Source organism: Camellia sinensis, chromosome 9 (genome assembly GCF_055761805.1).
Source record: "Camellia sinensis isolate YWXY chromosome 9, ASM5576180v1, whole genome shotgun sequence".
NCBI classification, from domain to species: domain Eukaryota; kingdom Viridiplantae; phylum Streptophyta; class Magnoliopsida; order Ericales; family Theaceae; genus Camellia; species Camellia sinensis.
This window is the reverse complement of record NC_138969.1, coordinates 103,538,352-103,559,273: the sequence shown is the minus strand read 5'-3', so window position 1 is coordinate 103,559,273 and position 20,922 is coordinate 103,538,352. Positions and strand designations below refer to the sequence as shown.

Genomic DNA, 20,922 nt, shown 5'->3' with positions numbered 1-20,922 from the left:
TCTCCAAGCTTAAAATTTTACCTCTATTAATGTTACCCTTAATGGTTTTGAAGAAAAAGTTGCTATTTCTATCGCCCTGACTAAGCCACTGAACTCTAGACTTCTGATGAGCCAAGCTCTCCTCAACAGCCAAAAGGTCAACATGCTGTTTAAAGATGGTTCTCTCAATTTTTTGCAGAGAAACATTACTAGGATCCTTATCCAACTTCCATTGAGCAGAAAGAAGCTCAGCCCTGGAAGTGTGGACTCGGGTAGCAATGTCACTGAAATCTTCCTTATTTAATGCCTTAAGTGTAGGTTTTAGGTTTTTTAACTTCTGACACACTCTGAACATAGGGACACCTTGAATGTACTGGTTCCAAATAGTAGAAACCACAGAGGAAAAGTCCTCATGGTCAGCCCAGAAGTCAAAATATTTAAAAGGTTTCTTAAAAGAACTCACTTTATCAGATATATTTACCACAGCAGGGGAGTGATCAGATATGCCAGAAGGTAAGAATGTAGCAAATGAGGCAGGGAATGCATCAAGCCAAGCCTCATTTACTAATACTCTATCAATCTTGGAAGCAATATAATCCCCACTAGTTCTCTTGTTAGCCCAAGTGAATTGGCAACCTCCATAGGAGAGATACAAATAAGTATTACCAAGACATAATGTGTGAAACCAATCACAAATCAACAAGAAGAGCATACACACAATATAAGAGCTCTCATCACTCAACCCATAGTCAAAGAACTCACACCACTCAAGATAGCTTCGCATATCACTCACACACTCAATATTAAGTCTCACCCCACTCAACCCACATCTCACAAACTCATTGTATCTAACTATTGCATCCTTAACTTGCACATAAAAATTATAGTATATTATAAGAGTTAGAAAAACCTACATGTATAAGCTCACTTCACTTAACCCACCAATTTGGTACTCTTTACTCTCTAAAAGACTCAAAGAGCAATCACTCATATTGGCACAATATAGATCTCACATTCACTCAACCCATAAAATGTTCTTTTCTAACAATGAAGCACTGATTGTAACATTTGCAAAAACATTAGAAGTTAGTTAGATTAAACATGCCCTCAATTTATGCTTTCCATCACTCAACCCACTATTTAGAGAACTCTCATCCCTCAAAAATGCTTCCATTACTTGTTACTACACTACTCTTGAAGATAGAATTTGGCAAATTCCACTGAGAAATATACCATCTATCACCTACAAAGCTGGACAGATTGTTAATTGATAGAATCCTACCTTTAAGAAGCATGTGAATGGCAGATTTAATAACAATCTCTTCTGGTTAAAATTCCTTACTAAAGATTCTATTATTTCTTTCAATCCAAATATTATAAACAGTACACAAAAAGGACAATCTAATAAGAGGCCCAGCATAAACAGTACACAGTACACAAACAGTACACATACGGCACGAGGCCCTTGAACATATGGCACGAGGCCCTTGAAAATGCACTTGAAACTTGTGGCACATGGCCCTTGAAAATGGCATATAGCCCTTGTAAATACTTTTCCTTACATGCTTTAACATTAACATATCTTAAACATGCATAAGTACATTACATGCTTGAGGCATTAACATAATCGATTTACATGCACTTGAAACATTGACATGATTGCATAACATACATAGGTGCTACTACTCACAGCGTTGAGGTGGCGTGTTGCTTTCTCCTGGAATGTGCCCTGCACACAATTAATACGTTAGTTTCTTTTTGTTTTAACGCATTTCCTGAGTCTTACACCTTGCATGCATTTACAACCGTTTTAAAATCATCTGTAAAATATTCTAAAAATACCAGAGAAGCAAGCACTCAAAACTGAACAAACATTTAATTTTCCTGAAAATGAGTCCCCCGCTCGAGCGTCACTTTGGCCGCTCGAGCGGACTGTAAATTGCACAAAACTGCTGAGAGGTGGTTTTTTCCGCTCGAGCGGGCTTTCCGCCGCTCGAGCGGACCAAGCGGATTCTGCAAATTCTGAACCTCCATTCGAGTCCCAACCTGGTATTCACTCCATTTTTACATGCAACCCAAGGTTAGGTTAATGCAATATTCCCACCTAACAGCACTATAACATGGATTCTACCTTGAGTATCATAAAATAAGCAAGATTAGGAGCTTCAACAAGCCATCTCTCTCTCTAATTCCATTCTTGGATTCAAGTTCTTCATATCCTTGAAACATAACACATGATATATGCATAATTCCATGAAGTGATGATAGAAAACCATAGATTGAAGTATAATTTCATACCACACCCAATCTAGATGCCTAAGCAACCAATTGAGAGAAACCCTCATTAACCAAGCATGAACTAGGCATGAATCAACATACACATCAATTACAACTCCAAATGACCATAATAAGAAGAACTTGAGCTTACCTTGAATTTAATTCTACACCTCTAACAATTGGTCAAGCTTTCTTGTTGAATCCCTTCTCCCCCAATTTCTCTTCTTCACTTTCTCTTCTTTTCTCCCCCAAAATGGTGTTCATGTTTGTTTGATCAAGGTTTATTAAGTCTTAGAGATATATATATATATCCATTTATAAGTAAGGCATATAGGACAAAAGTGAATCGTTCAATCATTCCAAAATCAAAATTTCGCTAACATGCTTAATATTACTTAAAAATTATGCTGATCACAGATATATAATCAATTCCAGCTAATTAAGTTGTTAAGGCTTCCAATTTCTAATTCAAACGTGTTAATGGTGACAGATAGTTTCCTTGTGAGACAGATAGACATTCATAGACATGGATTTCACTTCCTTAATCATAGTTTTTCACGGAACTACACAGTAAGCATTTAAAAGTATCAATCGAGGACTCAGAATATAACAGAAATCATGTGCGAGGGTCGGGTTATTACAAGTTCTTTGTTTATATTTCAACTCTAAGGGGGTAAAGTGCTCCAAGGGAAAATTACAATGGAGTAAAGTGAATTTTTCCCAATAATTAACTTTCAATGTTTTCCGACACAGGTCAAAACTCATAATTTTGGAACAAAACCTCATTCTTTTTTAAAATCACTTTTGAGTGAAGAAGACCATTATTTCAACATATAACAACCATCATCACATCCTCACAACTTTTTTTCATGATTCCATTTGAAAACTCCTCTTTTGATTTCAAACAAAACCCAAGATTTTTGTTCAAAAATCCCCAAACCACAATCTTGTTTAAAATAAATAATAATAATAAAATAATAATAACTAAGTTAAAAACCATACAAAAGTGTAGAGGAATCTCTGCCTCAAGTTTAGAAGGGGAAGAGATGAACTTAGATAAAACTCAACGTCAACAAAACCAAGAACTTTTCGGATTAAAAGGAGGCCCTTGACAAGATCTATAATTTTTCCCAAAGGACCAAGATGAGAAGATACTTCTAGGTGAGTAGATCTGGAGATCTTAAATGGGAAAAAGTTAAGTTTAAAGAGAGAAGAAAGGAATCACGATTTGAGAGGAAAAGTGGAAGGAAAATAATGAGAGGAAAGTGTTTTTTAGCCTATTTATAGTGGTTACGTACTGATAAAATAATAGCCCCAAAATCAAAGGAAAAGAATAAGTCAAAATCCCCAAAAAATAAGACCCAAAACAACCCAAAAATCTGAAAAATAACTCACAAGGGCCGACCCCCAAGTCAGTGGCATTGACCCTCAGGAAGAAATGCCAAAAATACCAATGTTTACAGCGAACAAGGTGTCGACCCCAGAACTCGTGGTTTTGACACCAAATTTCAAAAGCAAAATCTGGACTTAGTAGCAGACAAGTATCGACACCACCCAAACTGGTGTCGACCCCAGAAGCTAACAACAAAGGACAAGTGTCGACACTACCAAAACTGTTGTCGACCTCAAATTTCGGTAGCTACACCAAGAGCACAGCAACAAGGCGGTGTAGACACCACCAAGACCGGTATCAACCCTAACGGAAGAATAAAACAAGAAAAGAAAGGCAGTGTCGGCACCACCAAGAATGGTGTCGACCCTTGAAGCCAAAGCCAATCATGAAAAGAAAAGAAACGACCGTCACGGGTAAGGTTTCCTGGATTAAAAAGCAATAAATGGATTGGATCTAATCAAGATCGCTATAGTTATATTTTTCATTATGCAAGATATTCGTGGCACAAGAAACAAAACTCAACAACTCTTAATGTATAAAAATATATTACATATTAATATTAATGCACTTTTACACTAATAGTATGCAAATGATATGTAACAGTGAGTTTAATGAATTTGTATTATGAGATAAAATATTAAATAAAATTGTGAAATTGTGCAATTAATTTCATACCTTTGATTGTATTACAGTTACAGATTATAAAAAAATGAAATGGAAGTTAATAGAAAGAGATTTCTGTAATATTATATATTTAAAGTATTTGTTTGTTATTTATTATTTAAAATAAATTGTGATCTCAACAATCTAACTATAAAATAATGTTTATATTTATAAAAAAATTTCATTTATCATTTAAATACTTGAACTAAATATTTATTTGTTTCTTACTTGGTTATATTTGAATATAAATCAATTTATCTATACAACTTTTTATACTTTACATACAAATTACATATTAATTTAAGAAATACATATAATTATAATATTAATAGTTGACCAAAAAAAAAAAAAAAATTACGCCTCACATATACGGCACGTAACCACTAATAGTAAGATAATTATGACAGAAACACGACTAGAAGCACCATACATCCTCAATTTATGACACTGCTGTATATACTACACCCTCGACTTATGATACTGTTGTAAATAAGTACATCCTTTTGAACGAACAAATTGCAGAAACCTAGTCACATTATCTTTTTATCCGTTCGATTTGAATCACATTGAGATGCGAACCTAATGCCTTTGACTTCACAGATTCTCAACCCGAGTTATGCTTGAGATGCCAAACAAATTATCAAATTTTCTATATGGGACTCATACACATTTGATTTGTTTGGATCCCACACATATGAGAGATTTGGTAAAAAATTTGATAATTTGTTTGGGTTCCATAGCATTTTCCTTCTCAACCCTCCTCAACAATCCCAATCCAACGGTCACAAATACCCCATATAAAAACAGCAGATCAAAAACACCAACATACAATCACCATCCCCACTTCAATCTTAAAAATCCTCAACAGTGGAGGAGAGTGATGAGGGGTTAATCAGTAGTGCTTCATCACCTGCAAGTCTAGAGCTCAAAGCAAAAGGCACCCAACCCCCATAGATAGATAAAACCAGAAAATCAAGAAGATCTTTTCAAGAAATGGGTTTCACAATGGGTCTCAATTTTGTGCTTCTTTTGGCAATGGTAGCCACCAACATTCTGTCTCTCTACCACCTCTCCTCCACCATCCAATCCAAGGCCCCAACTCCCCCAGCTGTCCCTGACCACCTCCTCCGCCAACTTCACACCATACGAGCCACCATCAACCACCTCACGCGCCTCCAACCCACCACCACCACCACCACTACTAGCAATCCTTCAAAGCCCACCGTCCCATCTGATCTCCTCCTCTACACCCACATCTCCCCCATCGCCTCTTCCTGCCGCCACCACCCAGACCTCCTCCACCGCTTCATGAACTACACCCCATTCTCTCTCTGCCCTCACGACACCGACCTCGCCGAATCCCTTATCCTCCGCGGTTGCCACCCCCTCCCCCGCCGCCGCTGCTTCTCCCGAACCCCCCCAAAACCCCCCACCTCCTCCTCTCTCCTCCCCACCGACCCATTTTCTAGCCCCCTCCCTGACAATTCCATCATTTGGACCAAATACAATTGCAAAAGCTTCACTTGCCTCGCTCGCTTCAACTCCGATCTGGGTTTCGACATGAAAGTCGAGAAACCCAAATTCCTAAGCTACAAATCAGATCTGGATCTCCCCATCCCGCAATTCCAACAAATCGCGAAATCAGCTAAATCGGTGATTCGACTCGGGTTAGACATTGGCGGTGGCACGGGCACTTTCGCTGCCCAAATGAAGAAGCTACTAAACGCCACTGTGATTACGACTACAATGAATTTGGGTGCTCCCTACAACGAGGCGGCGGGGCTGAGGGGGTTGGTGCCGCTGCATGCCCCGCTTCAGCAGCGGCTGCCGGTGTTCGACGGTGTTTTGGATCTGGTGAGGTGTGGCCACGCCGTCAATCGGTGGATACCGGTGACAGCAATGGAGTTCTTGTTCTATGATTTGGATAGGGTATTGAGGGGTGGTGGGTACTTGTGGTTGGACAGGTTTTTCTGTAAAGGGATTGATCTTGACAAGATTTATGCGCCCTTGATTGGGAAGTTGGGTTATAAGAAGGTGAAATGGGCAGTGGCCAATAAGACCAATTCGAGCGGGGTGAAGAATGGGGAGGTTTACTTGACTGCTCTTTTGCAGAAGCCAGTGTCCTCCAAGTGAAGTGATACCCTTCTTTCTCATTGAGGTAATTGTTGTTTTGTTTCCCTAAATTGAAATCTTGTGTTGTTTGTTATGATTGTCTTTAGGTGGAGTTTAGAACTGAATTGTAGAATTTAATGGCATTGATTTTGACATATACTTGCTGCTGCCATCCCATGGAAATGGGTTGGATCTGCAATTTCTGTGTGGGAACTTGGTAGCTATGATATGCATTGAATTTGGTGTGCAGACGACTGTAGTTTTGTAAATGGCATTGTCCTATTAGATGAATTTTGAACTGTCGGTGCATGAATCCGATGTTCTAAAACTGATTCTGAATTTTTTTTTTTTTTTTTTTTTTTCTTCTTGACACTGGGTGTTTGATTTTATGAACTTCTTCTTTCCATAAGCATTGTTTGGCAAGACTAGTTAGGGTAAAATTGGCAGCTGTCTTTAGTGGAGGCTGGAGATCTTTAACTAAAATGTCAATTTGGATATCTAATTGATGGCTGTCTAGAAAATCTCCAAATCTGAAGTTGACTAACAAAATCTTGTTTCATTTAAATGAAATTCTCTGGTTTTTTTCCTTCTCCTCTTCGACATACTATTAAGGTTCCACTAGTTGGATTATTAGAGAGCACTATGGAGCTTAAATCAAATTTTGGATAGAATGGAACTTCCCATGGACAGATCTGAAACAAAAATCCCTTGTCCTCTTGGTAGTAGCATCTTGAACCCTTCATATATATATATATATATGTGTGTGTGTGTGTGTGTGTTGGCTTTTTTAACCGTTCGAAGGTTAAAATTTGTAATTCGTGCATGCCAGCAAGGACTAAAAAGTTTTTATAGATACAGGTTTAAGCCAAACACTTAATAGACAATTGTGAAAGGTTCTTTTTGCCTCAATGAATAGGACTTCAAAAAACTGTGTGTTTTGATTGAGAACCAATGTAGCATAAACAGATAATTTGAAGCATAATTGGGGGAAGAAACTAAGGCAGAAGTATGTAATTGATTAATTGAATAACAAAATTACACTGTTGTTACCTTAATGACTGGGCAACTTTCAAAGGTTGAAACTGAATTACAGAAGAACCAGTTAGTTCTACTCCTATGGAATGTAGAGGTGCAATTCAAGAAAAAGAAAAAAAAAAAGGAAGGCGAAGACGTAGAGTCTGGATTTGTTCAAGGGCCTTCTCCATCTTTGTCTTCGATTATTTATAGGCTGCCATTGAATTCATGGCGGTTACCCAGCCTCATACCCACGATTTCCTTCCTTGCAGCTAGTCTTTAGGAGTTTTTCCCTCCTTTCTTCATCTTTGAATTCTTCTTGATGCTCCAGCCTGCCTCTTCAAATAACCGCTCGCACCGTGATCTTTCTTGGTCATGTGTTGTGCACGTGACTTGCCTCGAAGTTTGGCTCTTGAATTTTGATGGTCATTTGCTTGTTTGCTTCTGATTGGATAACTCACATTTGCCCTGTTTACCACGTGTCTCCTTCGTATTGGTTGGTTTCAACATGGCACCAACAATATTCATTCAAATTCTTTTTAATATGGATATCTCATGTTCTACGATTTTTTTAAAATTGACATGTTAGCGTGTCCGTGTTGTGTTGCATGTCTGTGTCCATGCTTCTTACCTTTTTTTCTTTATTATTTTCCTCTTTTGCTTAAAAAAAATAAAAATAAAAACAAAAATTGTTCAATAGGAATATTGACCTTGAAACATACTGCCTTGTAATCTGAATCTCTTAGTTGGCAAAACAAAACTGTAAGGTTTTGGTAATGGATTTGTGTAGGAATTTGGAAAGAGAAAGGAAAAATGTGTAGGAAATATAAGTTAAATTTTTTCTCAATTTCTTTCGCATTTTCCTTTTCCATTTGCTTTTCCTTTTCCTTTTCCTTTATCCCTACCTAAATCTATGATCCAAATGCAGCCTAAAAGAAGGAAACTAAAAAGGCAAATTACATTTTATCCCCCTAAATTATTGTCTCATATCACTTTACCACCTTGAACTAAAAATTGTAACACTTAACTATAAGAGTAAATTAAACTTTACCCTCTTGAATTATCACTCAATATCACACTACCCCTTCAACTAAAAAAAATTGTTTGATTTTTAATTTAAAATCCAATTTTTAAGTTTTTTTTTTTTCCCTAATAATTTTTCATATTTTAATCAAATAATTTAAATTTTTAGATGCACCTAACATTTAAATATTTGTGAAGAAATTTTTTTTTTTTTAATTTTTTTCCTAACAAACTAAAAATTAATTTAGTGGTAAATTGAAAAATAAAAAAAATAAAAATAAAAATAAAAAAAAAATAAAAATAAGAAGTCCAAATTGAAAGTGATACTAGGTGATAGTTCAAGGGGATAAAGTGTAATTTATCCAATTGATGAAAGGGTTTTTAGTCATAAAGGTTCAAATTGAAAAAAATTATTAGATGGAGGGGGTTAGTTGTTACAATTTTTAGTTGAGGGTGGTAAAGTGATATTGGACAATAGTTGAAGGGGGTAAATTGTAAATTCGCCCAAATAAAAACTTTATTCTTCTTCAGTGCTCTTCAAGACACATGAAGTTACTGGATTATTATATTGAAGTGAATCATCACCCAGTGAGGCCCCCATAAAGAAATAAAATAAGTATTCCTTTTCTGTTCATGAAATTTTTCGATTTGGACCACTAGGTGTGTTATTGTTGGAGCTTCTTAGGTTTGCCTTTTTCCTTATTTCTCTATCAATACTCTCTACTTGGGGAAAAAGAGAAAACACTTCCTTTAAAATCATGGTTGTGTCAAATTCTTTTTTAACCTCAAAAGTTTAGAGACTCACTTTTTGAGATGGACAAAGCTTTCTTTACTCCTTACCCTGGCCAGTATCCAAGCAGAGCTGCCACAATCCATTTTTCTGGTGCTAAAAATACTGAAAAACATATCTTTCATTGTGAAGTACTTTTTTCCTGTCAATACAATTGGAACTTAAATGCATTGATTTGCATTTGACTAAACTCAAGGTGGATTATTTCGAGGGCGTTAGGAATTGATGAGGCAAACATGTGTATAATCTTTCTTTCTTTTTTCAATATCACTTGCATGCTTGACAAGGGAGAATTTGCATTATGTTTGAGTGCAAACATTTTGTTCTAATATTTTCTGAAAATGGATCCTAAACCTGTTCTTTTAGGTATGGTCCTATGTAGATTGTGAAAGGGGATTTGCCACCCTAAGTGTATATAACACTCTATTTGCAACAGTCTATTCGAGTGTTGTTTACATAAAGTTCTCAGTTTCATTGAAACCAGTGTTGAAAACCATATGGATGCACACCTCGTTCTAAAGATATACAAGCATTCTGGAAGCACAATAACACCTCAAAGACCCTATAGCTACAGTTTTTTCTCACCTCATTAACTTACCTACTAGACAGTGGATTGGACCTGTATTACATGGGCTCTTCTATGTCTACCGGATATGACAAGGGTAAGGATGTGCGATATGTGTCCGACACCTGTACCCAATTTAGACACTCGAATCTTTCAATTTGTTATAATATATGATTTAAAAGAAACTCACATTTGCTAGTAAAGTAATATTTGTATCTCTCACATGAATTAGATATAGTACTTTCATATTTTCCTCAAACCCTATTTAATGTCTAGTATATTTCTACATATTTTACAACATTTCATCCGAGAATATTATCCGCACCCGGTACCCATATTCAGTTTTGGATACATGTCCCAAGATCCTAAGATTTAATGCTCTATTTGGTTCATTGGAATGAGAGGGAATGGAATGGAATGATGATTCCTTATCCTTTCCTAAAATAGTGAAAGATAATTCCATTTGTAATGCATTTGTCATTATTTTTTTAGTCTAACCAAACATGGGAATGAATATTTTGATGGAATTTTCATTCCATTTCAATTTATTCCAATAAACCAAACACTACCTAAATTTATGAAGGTCTAATGCTTGGATACACACCTACACCCAATAGTAGTATCCGACAGAGGATCCTCTACATATAATTGTTAATGTGGGTCTCATTACATTATGCAATTTGGCTACAATTTTATTCACAATAGCACAATATTTAATGTTTGCTCCCGACATGTTGATGCTCCATACTCCATACTTGTGTTAATATAATTCACATCTATCCAACTTGACAATTTACGTTGTTGACCATCAAGATGTTTGTTCAAGTAATTTCATGTCTTCCAAAGCATAATTATTATTATTAGGCAAATTCTAGGCACGGGTTAATATCGGGATTGGAATAAAAAATGTTTTGGAAATAGGTAAAAAGGTTAAAAAGGACTTCTCAAATTGATGAAAAGTGCGTGGAAATTGATGAGAAGCAGCTCATGTTCTCATTTGTTTTTTCTTTTGTGCCCCATGGGACTTCTTAGCAACCCATATTAATAAGGTATTTTTAGTTTTCACTAGATTAAAAATTGCGTGTAAGGCCCAAAATAACTGTGTTATTTCTTTACAGCACCCTTACTGCACGTTATTCTGACTGCATTCGCTGAAAATAGTACTACTGTGTCTAGCAGGCAGTGCTGTCAAATCTTCTCTGCCATGGATGACAATAGAACAGACTCTTCCATCAATAAGTAAATTCGCTGCTATTGTATTCTATTCCAGCAATGTTGGTTAGGTTTTAGCTGGTGCTCAATGATATTGTAAAGGTTTATTATGGAAGTGGAGAACAATTTGGAAAGCTGGAAGCGAGAGCAAAACCAAGACTTGTCCTGCAAAAAACATGTCTAAAGACGGGATCCTCTTTATTGGTTTCCTATAACTTTTCTCTCTTTCTTTTTTTTCTTTTTTTTTATTTTAATATATTATTTGGCTCAGTGTTGACTGTAACTTATTGAATAGAATGGTGTTGCATATTATTTAGATTCTGGTAGAACTGTAATATTTGGGGTACACGTTATTGGTTGGTTGGTTGGTTGGTTGAGTAGAAATCTGTGTAGAATGGAATTGGATGAAAGAGATTATTGCGAGTTTTGATGCATGTGTGTGTCTATCTGAGTTTTTGGCTCTTTCTTTTGGTACCAATACATTCTAGCCAAAAAAATCAAAAAATTAATACAAGTCAACTCATTTTGTCTACTTTTCTAGTATGTATTTTAATAAAAAACTAAAAAGTACTAAAAAAAACTCAATTCCCAACCATCACCTAAGCATTTACTTTCTCCAATAATTACAACTCTCAAATGACAATAAATCTTGGTTGTATGCAATGCATATGTCAAGCATCTGTTTTGGCAAGAGAAGTGCAATAAATGTGAAGGACTTTCAACTACCTAACTACCTGATTCTTGATGTCTGTCTTTATCAACTTCACAGATAGGTGCACTCAAGATCTCGTCGATCAGGGGGAGGGGAAGCCACCGAGGTATGTCTATAATGTTGACTGTGCTTTGAGCCAATTTAGGCATATGTTTTCCGGTGTTGACCTGCTCTTCTCCTAACTCTTTCTCTGGCAGATCCTATCCTCCTCTTCCCTTTTTCTTCCCTTCCTTTTTTCCCCCGTTTTTTTCCCTCCAATTTCGATTTCAAGAGTTGCAGATCTGGTCATTCCCTATTCTCTTTTTCCCAGCAAACCCTAATTTCTCTGTTCTTTTTTGTTATATCGACTACAATGAATTTGGGTGCTCCCTACAATGAGGCGGCGGGGCTGAGGGGGTTGGTGCCGCTGCATGCCCCGCTTCAGCAGCGGCTGCCGGTGTTCGACGGTGTTTTGGATCTGGTGAGGTGTGGCCACGCCGTCAATCGGTGGATACCGGTGACAGCAATGGAATTCTTGTTCTATGATTTGGATAGGGTATTGAGGGGTGGTGGGTACTTGTGGTTGGACAGGTTTTTCTGTAAAGGGATTGATCTTGACAAGGTTTATGCGCCTTTGATTGGGAAGTTGGGTTATAAGAAGGTGAAATGGGCAGTGGCCAATAAGACCGATTCGAGCGGGGTGAAGATTGGGGAGGTTTACTTGACTGCTCTTTTGCAGAAGCCAGTGTCCTCCAAGTGAAGTGAGAGCCTTCTTTCTCGTTGAGGTAATTGTTGTTTTGCTTCCCTAAATTGAAATCTTGTGTTGTTTGTTATGATTATCTTTAGGTGGAGTTTAGAACTGAATTGTAGAATTTAATGGCATTGATTTTGACATATACTTGCTGCTGCCATCCTATGGAAATGGGTTGGATCTGCAATTTCTGTGTGGGAACTTGGTAGCTCTGATATGCATTCAATTTGGTTGCACGACTACTATAGTTTTGTAAATGGCATTGTCCTATTAGATGAATTTTGAACTGTCGGTGCATAAATCTGATGTTCTAGAACTGATTCTGAATTATTTTATTATTTTTTCTTTTTTTCAGTTCTGTGTTTCAAGGTGTTTGATTTTATGAACTTCTGCCCATAAGCATTGTTTGGCTAGACTAGTTAGGGTAAAATTTGTAATTCGTGTGTGCCAGAAGGACTAAAAAGTTCTTACAGATACAGGTTTAAGCCAAACACTTATGCTGTGTTTGGTTTAGGGATCTGGGAAGAGATTTGGAAAGGGAAATAGAAAAGGTAGGTGAAATGTGAATAAATCATGCCTATATTTCACATAGTTTCACACACCTTTTTTCCTTTTCCTTTCCAAATCCCTCCCTAATTCTCCCAAACAAACACAGCATTAATATACAATTGTGAAAGGTTCATTTTGCCTCAATGAATAGGACTTCAAAAAACTGTGTTTTGATTAAGAACCAATGTAGCATAAACAAATAATTTGAAACATAATTGGGGGAAGAAACTGAGACAGAAGTATGTAATTGATTAATTGAATAACACAATTACACTGTTGTTACCTTAATGATCTGGGCAACTTTCAAAGGTTACTACTATGGAATGTAAAGGTTTTTCAAGAAAAAAAAGGAAAGCGAAGACGTAGAGTTTGGATTTGCTCAAAGGTCTTCTCCATCTTTGTCTTCGATTATTTATAGGCTGCCTTTGAATTTGTGGCAGTTACCCAGCCTCATACCCACGATTTCCTTCCTTGCAGCTAGTCTTTAGGGGTTTTACCCTCCTTTCTTCATCTTTGAATTCTTCTTGATGCTCCAGCCTTGCCTCTTCAAATAACCGCTCGCACCATGATCTTTCTTGGTCATGTGTTGTGCACGTGACTTACCTTGAAGTTTGACTCTTGAATTTTGATGGTCATTCGCGTGTTTGCTTCTGACTGGATAACTCACATTTGCCCGGTTTACCACGTGTCTCCTTCGTATTGGTTGGTTTCAACATGGCGCCAATAATATTCATTCAAATTCTTTTTAATATGGATATCTGATGTTCTACAATTTTTTTAAAATTGACATGTTAGCGTGTCCGTGTTGTGTTGCATGTCTGTGTCCATGCTTCTTAGCTTTTTTCTTTTATTATTTTCCTCTTTTGCTTAAAAAAATAAATAAAAAATAAAAGTAAAAATTGTTCAATAGGAAGATTGACCTTGAAACATACTGCCTTGTAGTAATCTGAATCTCCTAGTTGGCAAAACAAAACCATAAGGTTGTATTTTGGCAATGGATTTGTGCAAGAATTTGGAAAGAGAAAGGAAAATATGAGGGAAATATAAGTTAAATTTTGTCTCAATTTCTTTCGCATTTTCCTTTTCCTTTCTATTTTCAAATCCCTACATAAATCTATGATCCAAAGATAGCCTAAAAAAAGGAAAATAAAGAGGCAAATTACATTTTATCCCCCTAAATTATTGTCTCATATCACTTTACCTCCCTTGAACGAAAATTGTAACACTTAACTATAGGAGTAAATTACACTTTATCCTCTTGAATTATCACTCAATATCACACTACCCCCTCAACTAAAAAAACTAGTTGATTTTTAATTTAAAATCCAATTTTTAAGGTTTTTTTTTCGTAATAATTTTTCATATTTTAGTCAAATAATTTAAATTTTTAGATGCACCTAAAATTTAAATATTTGTGAAGAATTTTTAAATTTTTTTTTCCCCCCTAACAAACTAAAAATTAATTTAGTGAAAAAAAAGAAAAGAAAAGAAAAGAGAAGAAAATGAAGTCCAAACTAAAAGTGATATGTGATAGTTCCAGGGGATAAAGTGTAATTTATCCAATTGATGAAAGAGTTCTTAGTCATAAAGGTTCAAATTGAAAAAAATTATTAGATGAAGGGGGTTAGTTGTTACAATTTTTAGTTGAGGGTGGTAAAGTGATATTGGACAATAGTTGAAGGGGGTAAAGTGTAAATTCACCCAAATAAAAACTCAATTCTTCTTCAGTGCTCTTCAAGACACATGAAGTTACTGGATTATTATATTAAAGTGAATCATCACCCAGTGAGGCCCATAAAGAGACAAAATAAGTATTCCATTCCTATTCATGAAATTTTTCGATTTGGACCACTAGGTGTGTTATTGTTGGAGCTTCTTAGGTTTGCCTTTTTCCTTATTTCTCTATCAATACTCTCTACTTGGGGAAAAAGATAAAACACTTCCTTTAAAATCATGGTTGTCTCAAATTCTTTTTTAACCTCAAAAGTTTAGAGACTCACTTTTTGAGATGGACGAAGCTTTCTTTACTCCTTACCCTGGCTAGTATCCAAGCAGAGCTGCAACAATCCATTTTTCTGTTTCTAAAAATACTGGAAAACATATCTTTCAATGTGAAGTGCTTTTTTCCTGTCAATACAATTGGAACTTAAATGCATTGATTTGCATTTGACTAAACTCGAGGTGGATTATTTCGAGGGCGTTAGGAATTGATGAGGCAAACATGTGTATAATCTTTCTCTCTTTTTTCGATATTACTCGCATGCTTGACAAGGGAGGATTTGCATTATGTTTGAGTGCAAACACTTAGTTCTAATATTTTCTGAAAATGGATTCTAAACCTGTTCTTTTAGGTATGGTCCTATGTAGACTGTGAAAGGGGATTTGCCACCCTAACGCTGTGTTTGGTTGGAGGATTTGATGGGAGATTTGAAAAGGGAAAGGAAAAAGTTAGGTGAAATGTGAATAAAATATACCTACATTTCACCTAGTTTCACACACCTTTTCTCTTTTCCTTTCCAAATCTCTCCCCAAATCCCCCAACCAAACACAGCATAAGTGTATATAACGCTCTATTTGGAAGAGTCTATTCGAGTGTTGTTACATAAAGTTCTCAGTTTCATTCAAACCAATGCTGAAAACAATATGGATTCACGCCTCGTTCTAATGATATACAAGCAGTCTGGAAGCACAATAAAACCTCAAAGACCCTATAGCTACAGTTTTTTCTCACCTCATTAACTTACCTACTAGACAATGGATTGTACCTGTATTACATGGGCTCTTCTATATCTACCGGATATGACAAGGGTAAGGGTGTGGGATATATATCCGACACCTGTACCCAATTTAAACACCCCAATCTTACAATTTGTTTTAATATATGATTTAAAAGAAACTCACATTTGCTAGTAAAACAATACTTTTAGCCTCTCGCATGAATTAGATATAGTACTTTTATATTTTCCTTAAACCCTATTTAATGTCTAGTATATTTCTACATATTTTACAACATTTCATCCGAGAATATTATCCGCACCTAGTACCCATATCCAGTTTTGGATACGTGTCCCAAAATCCTAAGATTTAATGCTCTATTTGGTTCATTGGAATTAGAGGGAATGGAATGATGATTCCTTATCCTTTCCTAAAATGGTGAAAGATAATTCCATTTGTAATGCATTTGTTATTATTTTTTTAATCTAACCAAACATGGAAATGAATATTTTGATGGAATTTTTATTGCAATGAACTAAACACTACCTAAGTTTGTGAAGGTCTGACGCTTGGATACACACTTGCACCCGATAGTAGTATCCGACGGAAGATCCTCTACATATAGTTGTTAATGTGGGTCTCATTACATTATACTATTTGGCTACAATTTTATTCACAATAGCACAATATTTAATGTTTGTTCCCGACATGTCGATGCTCCATACTCCATACTCGTGTTAATAAAATTCACATCTATCCAACTTGACAATTTGCGTTGTTGACCAGCAAGATGTTTGTTCAAGTAATTTCATTTCTTCCAAAGCATAATTATTATTATTAGGGAAATTCTAGGCACGGGTCAATATCGGGATTGGAATAAAAAATGTCTTGGAAATAGGTAAAAAGGTTAAAAAGGATTTCTCAAATTGATGAAAAGTGCGTGGAAATTGATGAGAAGCATCTCATGTTCTTCTCATTTGTTTTTTCTTTTGTGCCCATGGGACTTCTTACTTTTAGCAACCCATATTAATAAGGTATTTTTGGTTTTGGCTAGATTAAAAATTGCGTGTAAGGCCCAAAATAACACTGTTATTTATTTACAGCACCCTTACTGCACGTTATTCTGGCTGCATTCGCTGAAAATAGTACTAGTGTGTCTAGCAGGCAGTGCTGTCAAATCTTCTCTGCCATGGACGACAATAGAACAGACTCTTCCATCAATAAGTAAATTCACTGCTATTGTATTCTATTCCAGCAATGTTGGTTAGGTTTTAGCCGGTGCTCAATGATATTGTAAAGGTTTATTATGGAAGTGGAGAACAATTTGGAAAGCTGGAAGCGAGAGCAAAACCAAGACTTGTCCTGCAAAAAAACATGTTTAAAGACGGGATCCTCTTTATTGGTTTCCTATAACTTTTCTTTCTTTCTTTCTTTTTTTTTTTTTAATTTTAATATATTATTTGGCTCAGTGTTGACTGTAACTTGTTGAATAGAATGGTGTTGCATATTATTTAGATTCTGGTAGAACTGTAATATTTGGGGTACACGTTATTGGTTGGTTGGTTGGTTGGTTGAGTAGAAATATGTGTAGAATGGAATTGGATGAAAGAGATTATTACGAGTGAAGCATCTGTTTTGGCAAGAGAAATGCAATAAATGTGAAGGACTTTCAACTACCTAACTACCTGATTCTTGATGTCTGTCTATATCAACTTCACAGGTAGGTGCACTCAAGATCTGCTACTGAGGTATGTCTAAAATGTTGACTGTGCTTTGAACTGATTTAGGCATATGTTTTCCAATGTCGACCTGCTCTCCTCCTCCTCCTCCTCCTCCTCCTCCTCCTCTTTCTCTGGCAGATCCTGTCCTCCTCTTCCCTTTTTCTTCCCTTAATTTTTACCCCCGTTTTTTTCCCTCCAATTTCGATCTCAAGACTTGCAGATCTGGTCATTCCCTATTCTCTTTTTCCCAGCAAACCTTAATTTCTCTGTTCTTTTTTGTTTTATCGATCTAGACAACTTCCTTTGACCTCTAAAAGCCTTTTGTGGTTTGCTTTTGTAGGGAAAGTTCTGGGTGTTGTTCCAATTTGAATAGGCTGTGGGTTGTCTTAATTTTTTTGTGATTATTGTTTATCTTACTTTAGTTATTGTTGTGTTTGTGGTGTTTTGTTATCCTTTTTAGTCATTGTAAGCTAAGCACCTTTCCTTGTTATTGTCTTTTCTTTCTTTGGTTCTTGCTCTCTCTCCTTGGTGCTTTTGGGGTATATTGATACAATGTTGAAAAAGGGCTCTTTCTTCTTAGTACTGAACCTGCCACTAGGCGATTATCTAAGGAAGAGAAATGTGAAGGTATTGCAATGGACAGAAATTTTAGTCAAGGCAATAGGAGATGTCTGTCACCACAGGACATGTTCTCATATATGGACCCACTTGAAATAGCTCTAATAAAAGATACACTTCGTGATGATTTTTGTTTTGATTGAGAATCTATTGAGCGGACTCTAAAAAATGGTTCAGAAGTTATGGTCGAAGATATGGAAAAGACGATTGTTTCAACTAAGAAGAGCCAGGCAATACCCTGCTTTGCAAACCTTGGTGAGAGCAGTAGTATTGATCCTGTATCTACTTATTTCCCATCAGATACAGCAGGTAACTGCTGTGAAGATGTTGATTCTAGAAAAGGTAGTCCATCTCGGACTAAAGGTTCTGTTGAAGGTAGTGGCAGTGGGATTGAAGGGGATACAACTAGGGGGGTTGCTTTTAAAGACATCTTTCAAGCGAAAGAAGAAAGTTATAATGGGCAAAAACTTTCTACTCATTGAACGGAACTTGTGTCAATCTCTAAAAGTTGATGATAATGGTTCTTCCATCAGTCTAGGTTGGCAGTTGTCGAGGTTCAAACAAAAGAACTTTCCAAAACAGACATCCAAGTTGATATGTTGAAAGTTTTTGAAGATCAGCAGAATTCACACCATCCTAGTATAATTGAACCACGTCCTAGATCAGCAAAATACATGCCATGTCAGAACAACATTCCCCAATTTTGAGTGATCTTGAAGTGCAGGTGCCAACATCGATTTCCAAAAGAACTGTGAATTTTTCTTATTCTTATGACACGATAATCAAATCTAGATACACGGATTTTTCCAACAAAATGTGTTTGCGTTCTGGTTGGAATTTTGATTCAATTGAAGAAAGAGTAAGCCTATTTATTTCTGGTTCTAAGACCAGTAGTTCTAGCGGTCGACTCGGTTCTTTCAAATTGTTTCTCATTATTAAGAAAAGGCAACGAAGATAAATTATGAGCTTGTTACAGTTTTTCTTGGTCCATATGTATTGGGTGTATTTGTATTTATAGAAGCTTTAATTTTCGTGCTTATCTTAATTATTGGTTCAGTTTATGCATGGCAAAAGGGGCATTGGAATGGTCTTTGCTCCTGAATATTCAGACAACAAAAAGAAAAAAAAAGATTGAGACAGTTATGAATTCCATTGAGTTTACCTTACTTGATCGAACAACCCAAAATTCAATTATTTCAACTACATTCAATGATCTTTCAAATTGGTCAAGACTCTAGTTTGTGGCCCCTTCTCTATGGTACTAGTTGTTGCTTCGTTGAATTTGCTTCATTAATGGGTTCGCAATAAATGTCAAGTAGAAAGATCCAAGAGAATTCAAGCCCCATGACATTGCTTCGCAAGTTTTGATGAATTGGTAATTCCTGATTTCCTTCCCTTCCATGCCCATTCCGTTGCTCATGGCAAGCATAAGAGAGAGCTATGGATAGAAGACAACTACGGTAACGCAAGTCTATTTCGCCCCCCTCTACGATGCAATGTTAAAATTGAGTAATTTGAGTCTTGGTGCTGTTGCCTTGTGGTTACTAATAGAGATGTGATTGATGCTTCTATTTATGGTTTTCTCATGGAATCTGTTTTTTCTTTTCTATTTTGGCTTTTGAAGGTTTTTATTTTGTTTGTTTATTTATCTGTGCGTGGAAACTCTGTTCTTCTGTTGTTGTTGTTGTTTTTTTTTTTTTTTCTTTTTTATGTATAAGAAAAATATTTGGGACCCTATTTTTTGGGAGTTCCATGACCCCCAATTTGACATTGGCCCTTGATGTGTGTGTGAGGTCCCCTCATGTATTTGTGGGTCCCACATTATAGTTGGGATGAGAGTCGGGGTTGTAGGGGTTATGTATGTATAGGGATCTCTATCATAATTGGCTGGTTTAGTGTGGTGTGGGATTTAAGGGACAGAATGAGCTATTTTGCACTGCAATGCCCTTTATTATCTGATGCTATGTTCCATAGGGTTAGCTATTGCAGTTGAATTTTTACCAGCTTTTTTTTTAAACTATAATTCCAAAAATATTAAAATACCACCCCCCACCATGAACATTTTGGGATATGTACGACACAAAACATCGAATGAGTATGCTCTAAGCGATAATTAATCTATCTCTTCCCATCTCATCATCGCACATATAAAAAAATAAAATAAAAAATAAATAAATAAGAGGAGAATGCAGTGTAGTGTTTGATTCACTGGAGTGTAGTGCCGTGAAATCATCTTTCTATCAAAATGTTCATTCTCATATTTGATTGAATAAAAAAACCAATGAAAAAATACATTACAAATGAATTTTCAACATTATTTTCAATTTTCTATTAACTCTCAAGGGCAGTAACCATCTTTAATGAATTTTTAACCTTGTTTTTTGTTTTTATCCTCGAATCATGCTCAATATTAGGTTAATATTCATATTTTAACTAAGATATTATGCTTGCTTGTAATAGTTAGTGTGATCTTAAGATCCATATTGTATCATCTTTGATGATATAAAATGTTCTTAGTATGTCTATGTAAAAAGTATCCAAAAAGTATTTGATCTCTCTCCCAAAAACTTGTATTCAAGTATCGAACCTAATGCTATAAATAAAAAGTTGTGTTACGGTTCCCTCGTGCTTCCTCTCTCTAGTTACAAATTTGATATTAGAGCCATGTAGCTTAACAATATCCATATGTTTCATACCAACAAGATATAACCCATTTTTCTCCTCTAACAGTTGGCTCTCATCAAGAAAATAAGTTGTGCAATTACCACCTTGTGTGGATCCTTCACATCATAAATTTGAAAGTTAGAACTCCAAAAATAATTGTTTCAGCAAACATGTATAGGGCTGTG

General features: G+C 36.0%; 1 protein-coding gene across 4 annotated transcripts; it reads left to right on the top strand.

Annotated features, from left to right (window-relative positions):
* The first annotated feature begins 5,061 nt into the window (after positions 1–5,061).
* Positions 5,062–17,410, top strand: LOC114290534 (S-adenosyl-L-methionine-dependent methyltransferases superfamily protein). Of its 4 annotated transcripts, none has more exons than XM_028234468.2 (2): positions 5,062–6,470; positions 10,996–11,462. In XM_028234468.2, exon 1 carries the CDS (start codon positions 5,306–5,308, stop codon positions 6,443–6,445), a length of 1,140 nt encoding a protein of 379 aa, XP_028090269.2. In that variant the 5' UTR covers positions 5,062–5,305; the 3' UTR covers positions 6,446–6,470; positions 10,996–11,462. The 4 variants fall into 4 exon arrangements, with proteins under 4 accessions (XP_028090269.2, XP_028090270.2, XP_028090272.2 ...); XM_028234469.2 differs by having other exon boundaries at positions 5,117–6,470; positions 10,935–11,462; XM_028234471.2 differs by having other exon boundaries at positions 5,165–6,470; positions 10,993–11,462.
* The last annotated feature ends 3,512 nt before the right edge of the window (positions 17,411–20,922 follow it).

Excerpts from the sequence above, each read along its gene's own strand:
- LOC114290534 (XM_082887371.1), top strand. The coding sequence starts at position 5,306 with ATGGGTTTCACAATGGGTCTCAATTTTGTGCTTCTTTTGGCAATGGTA.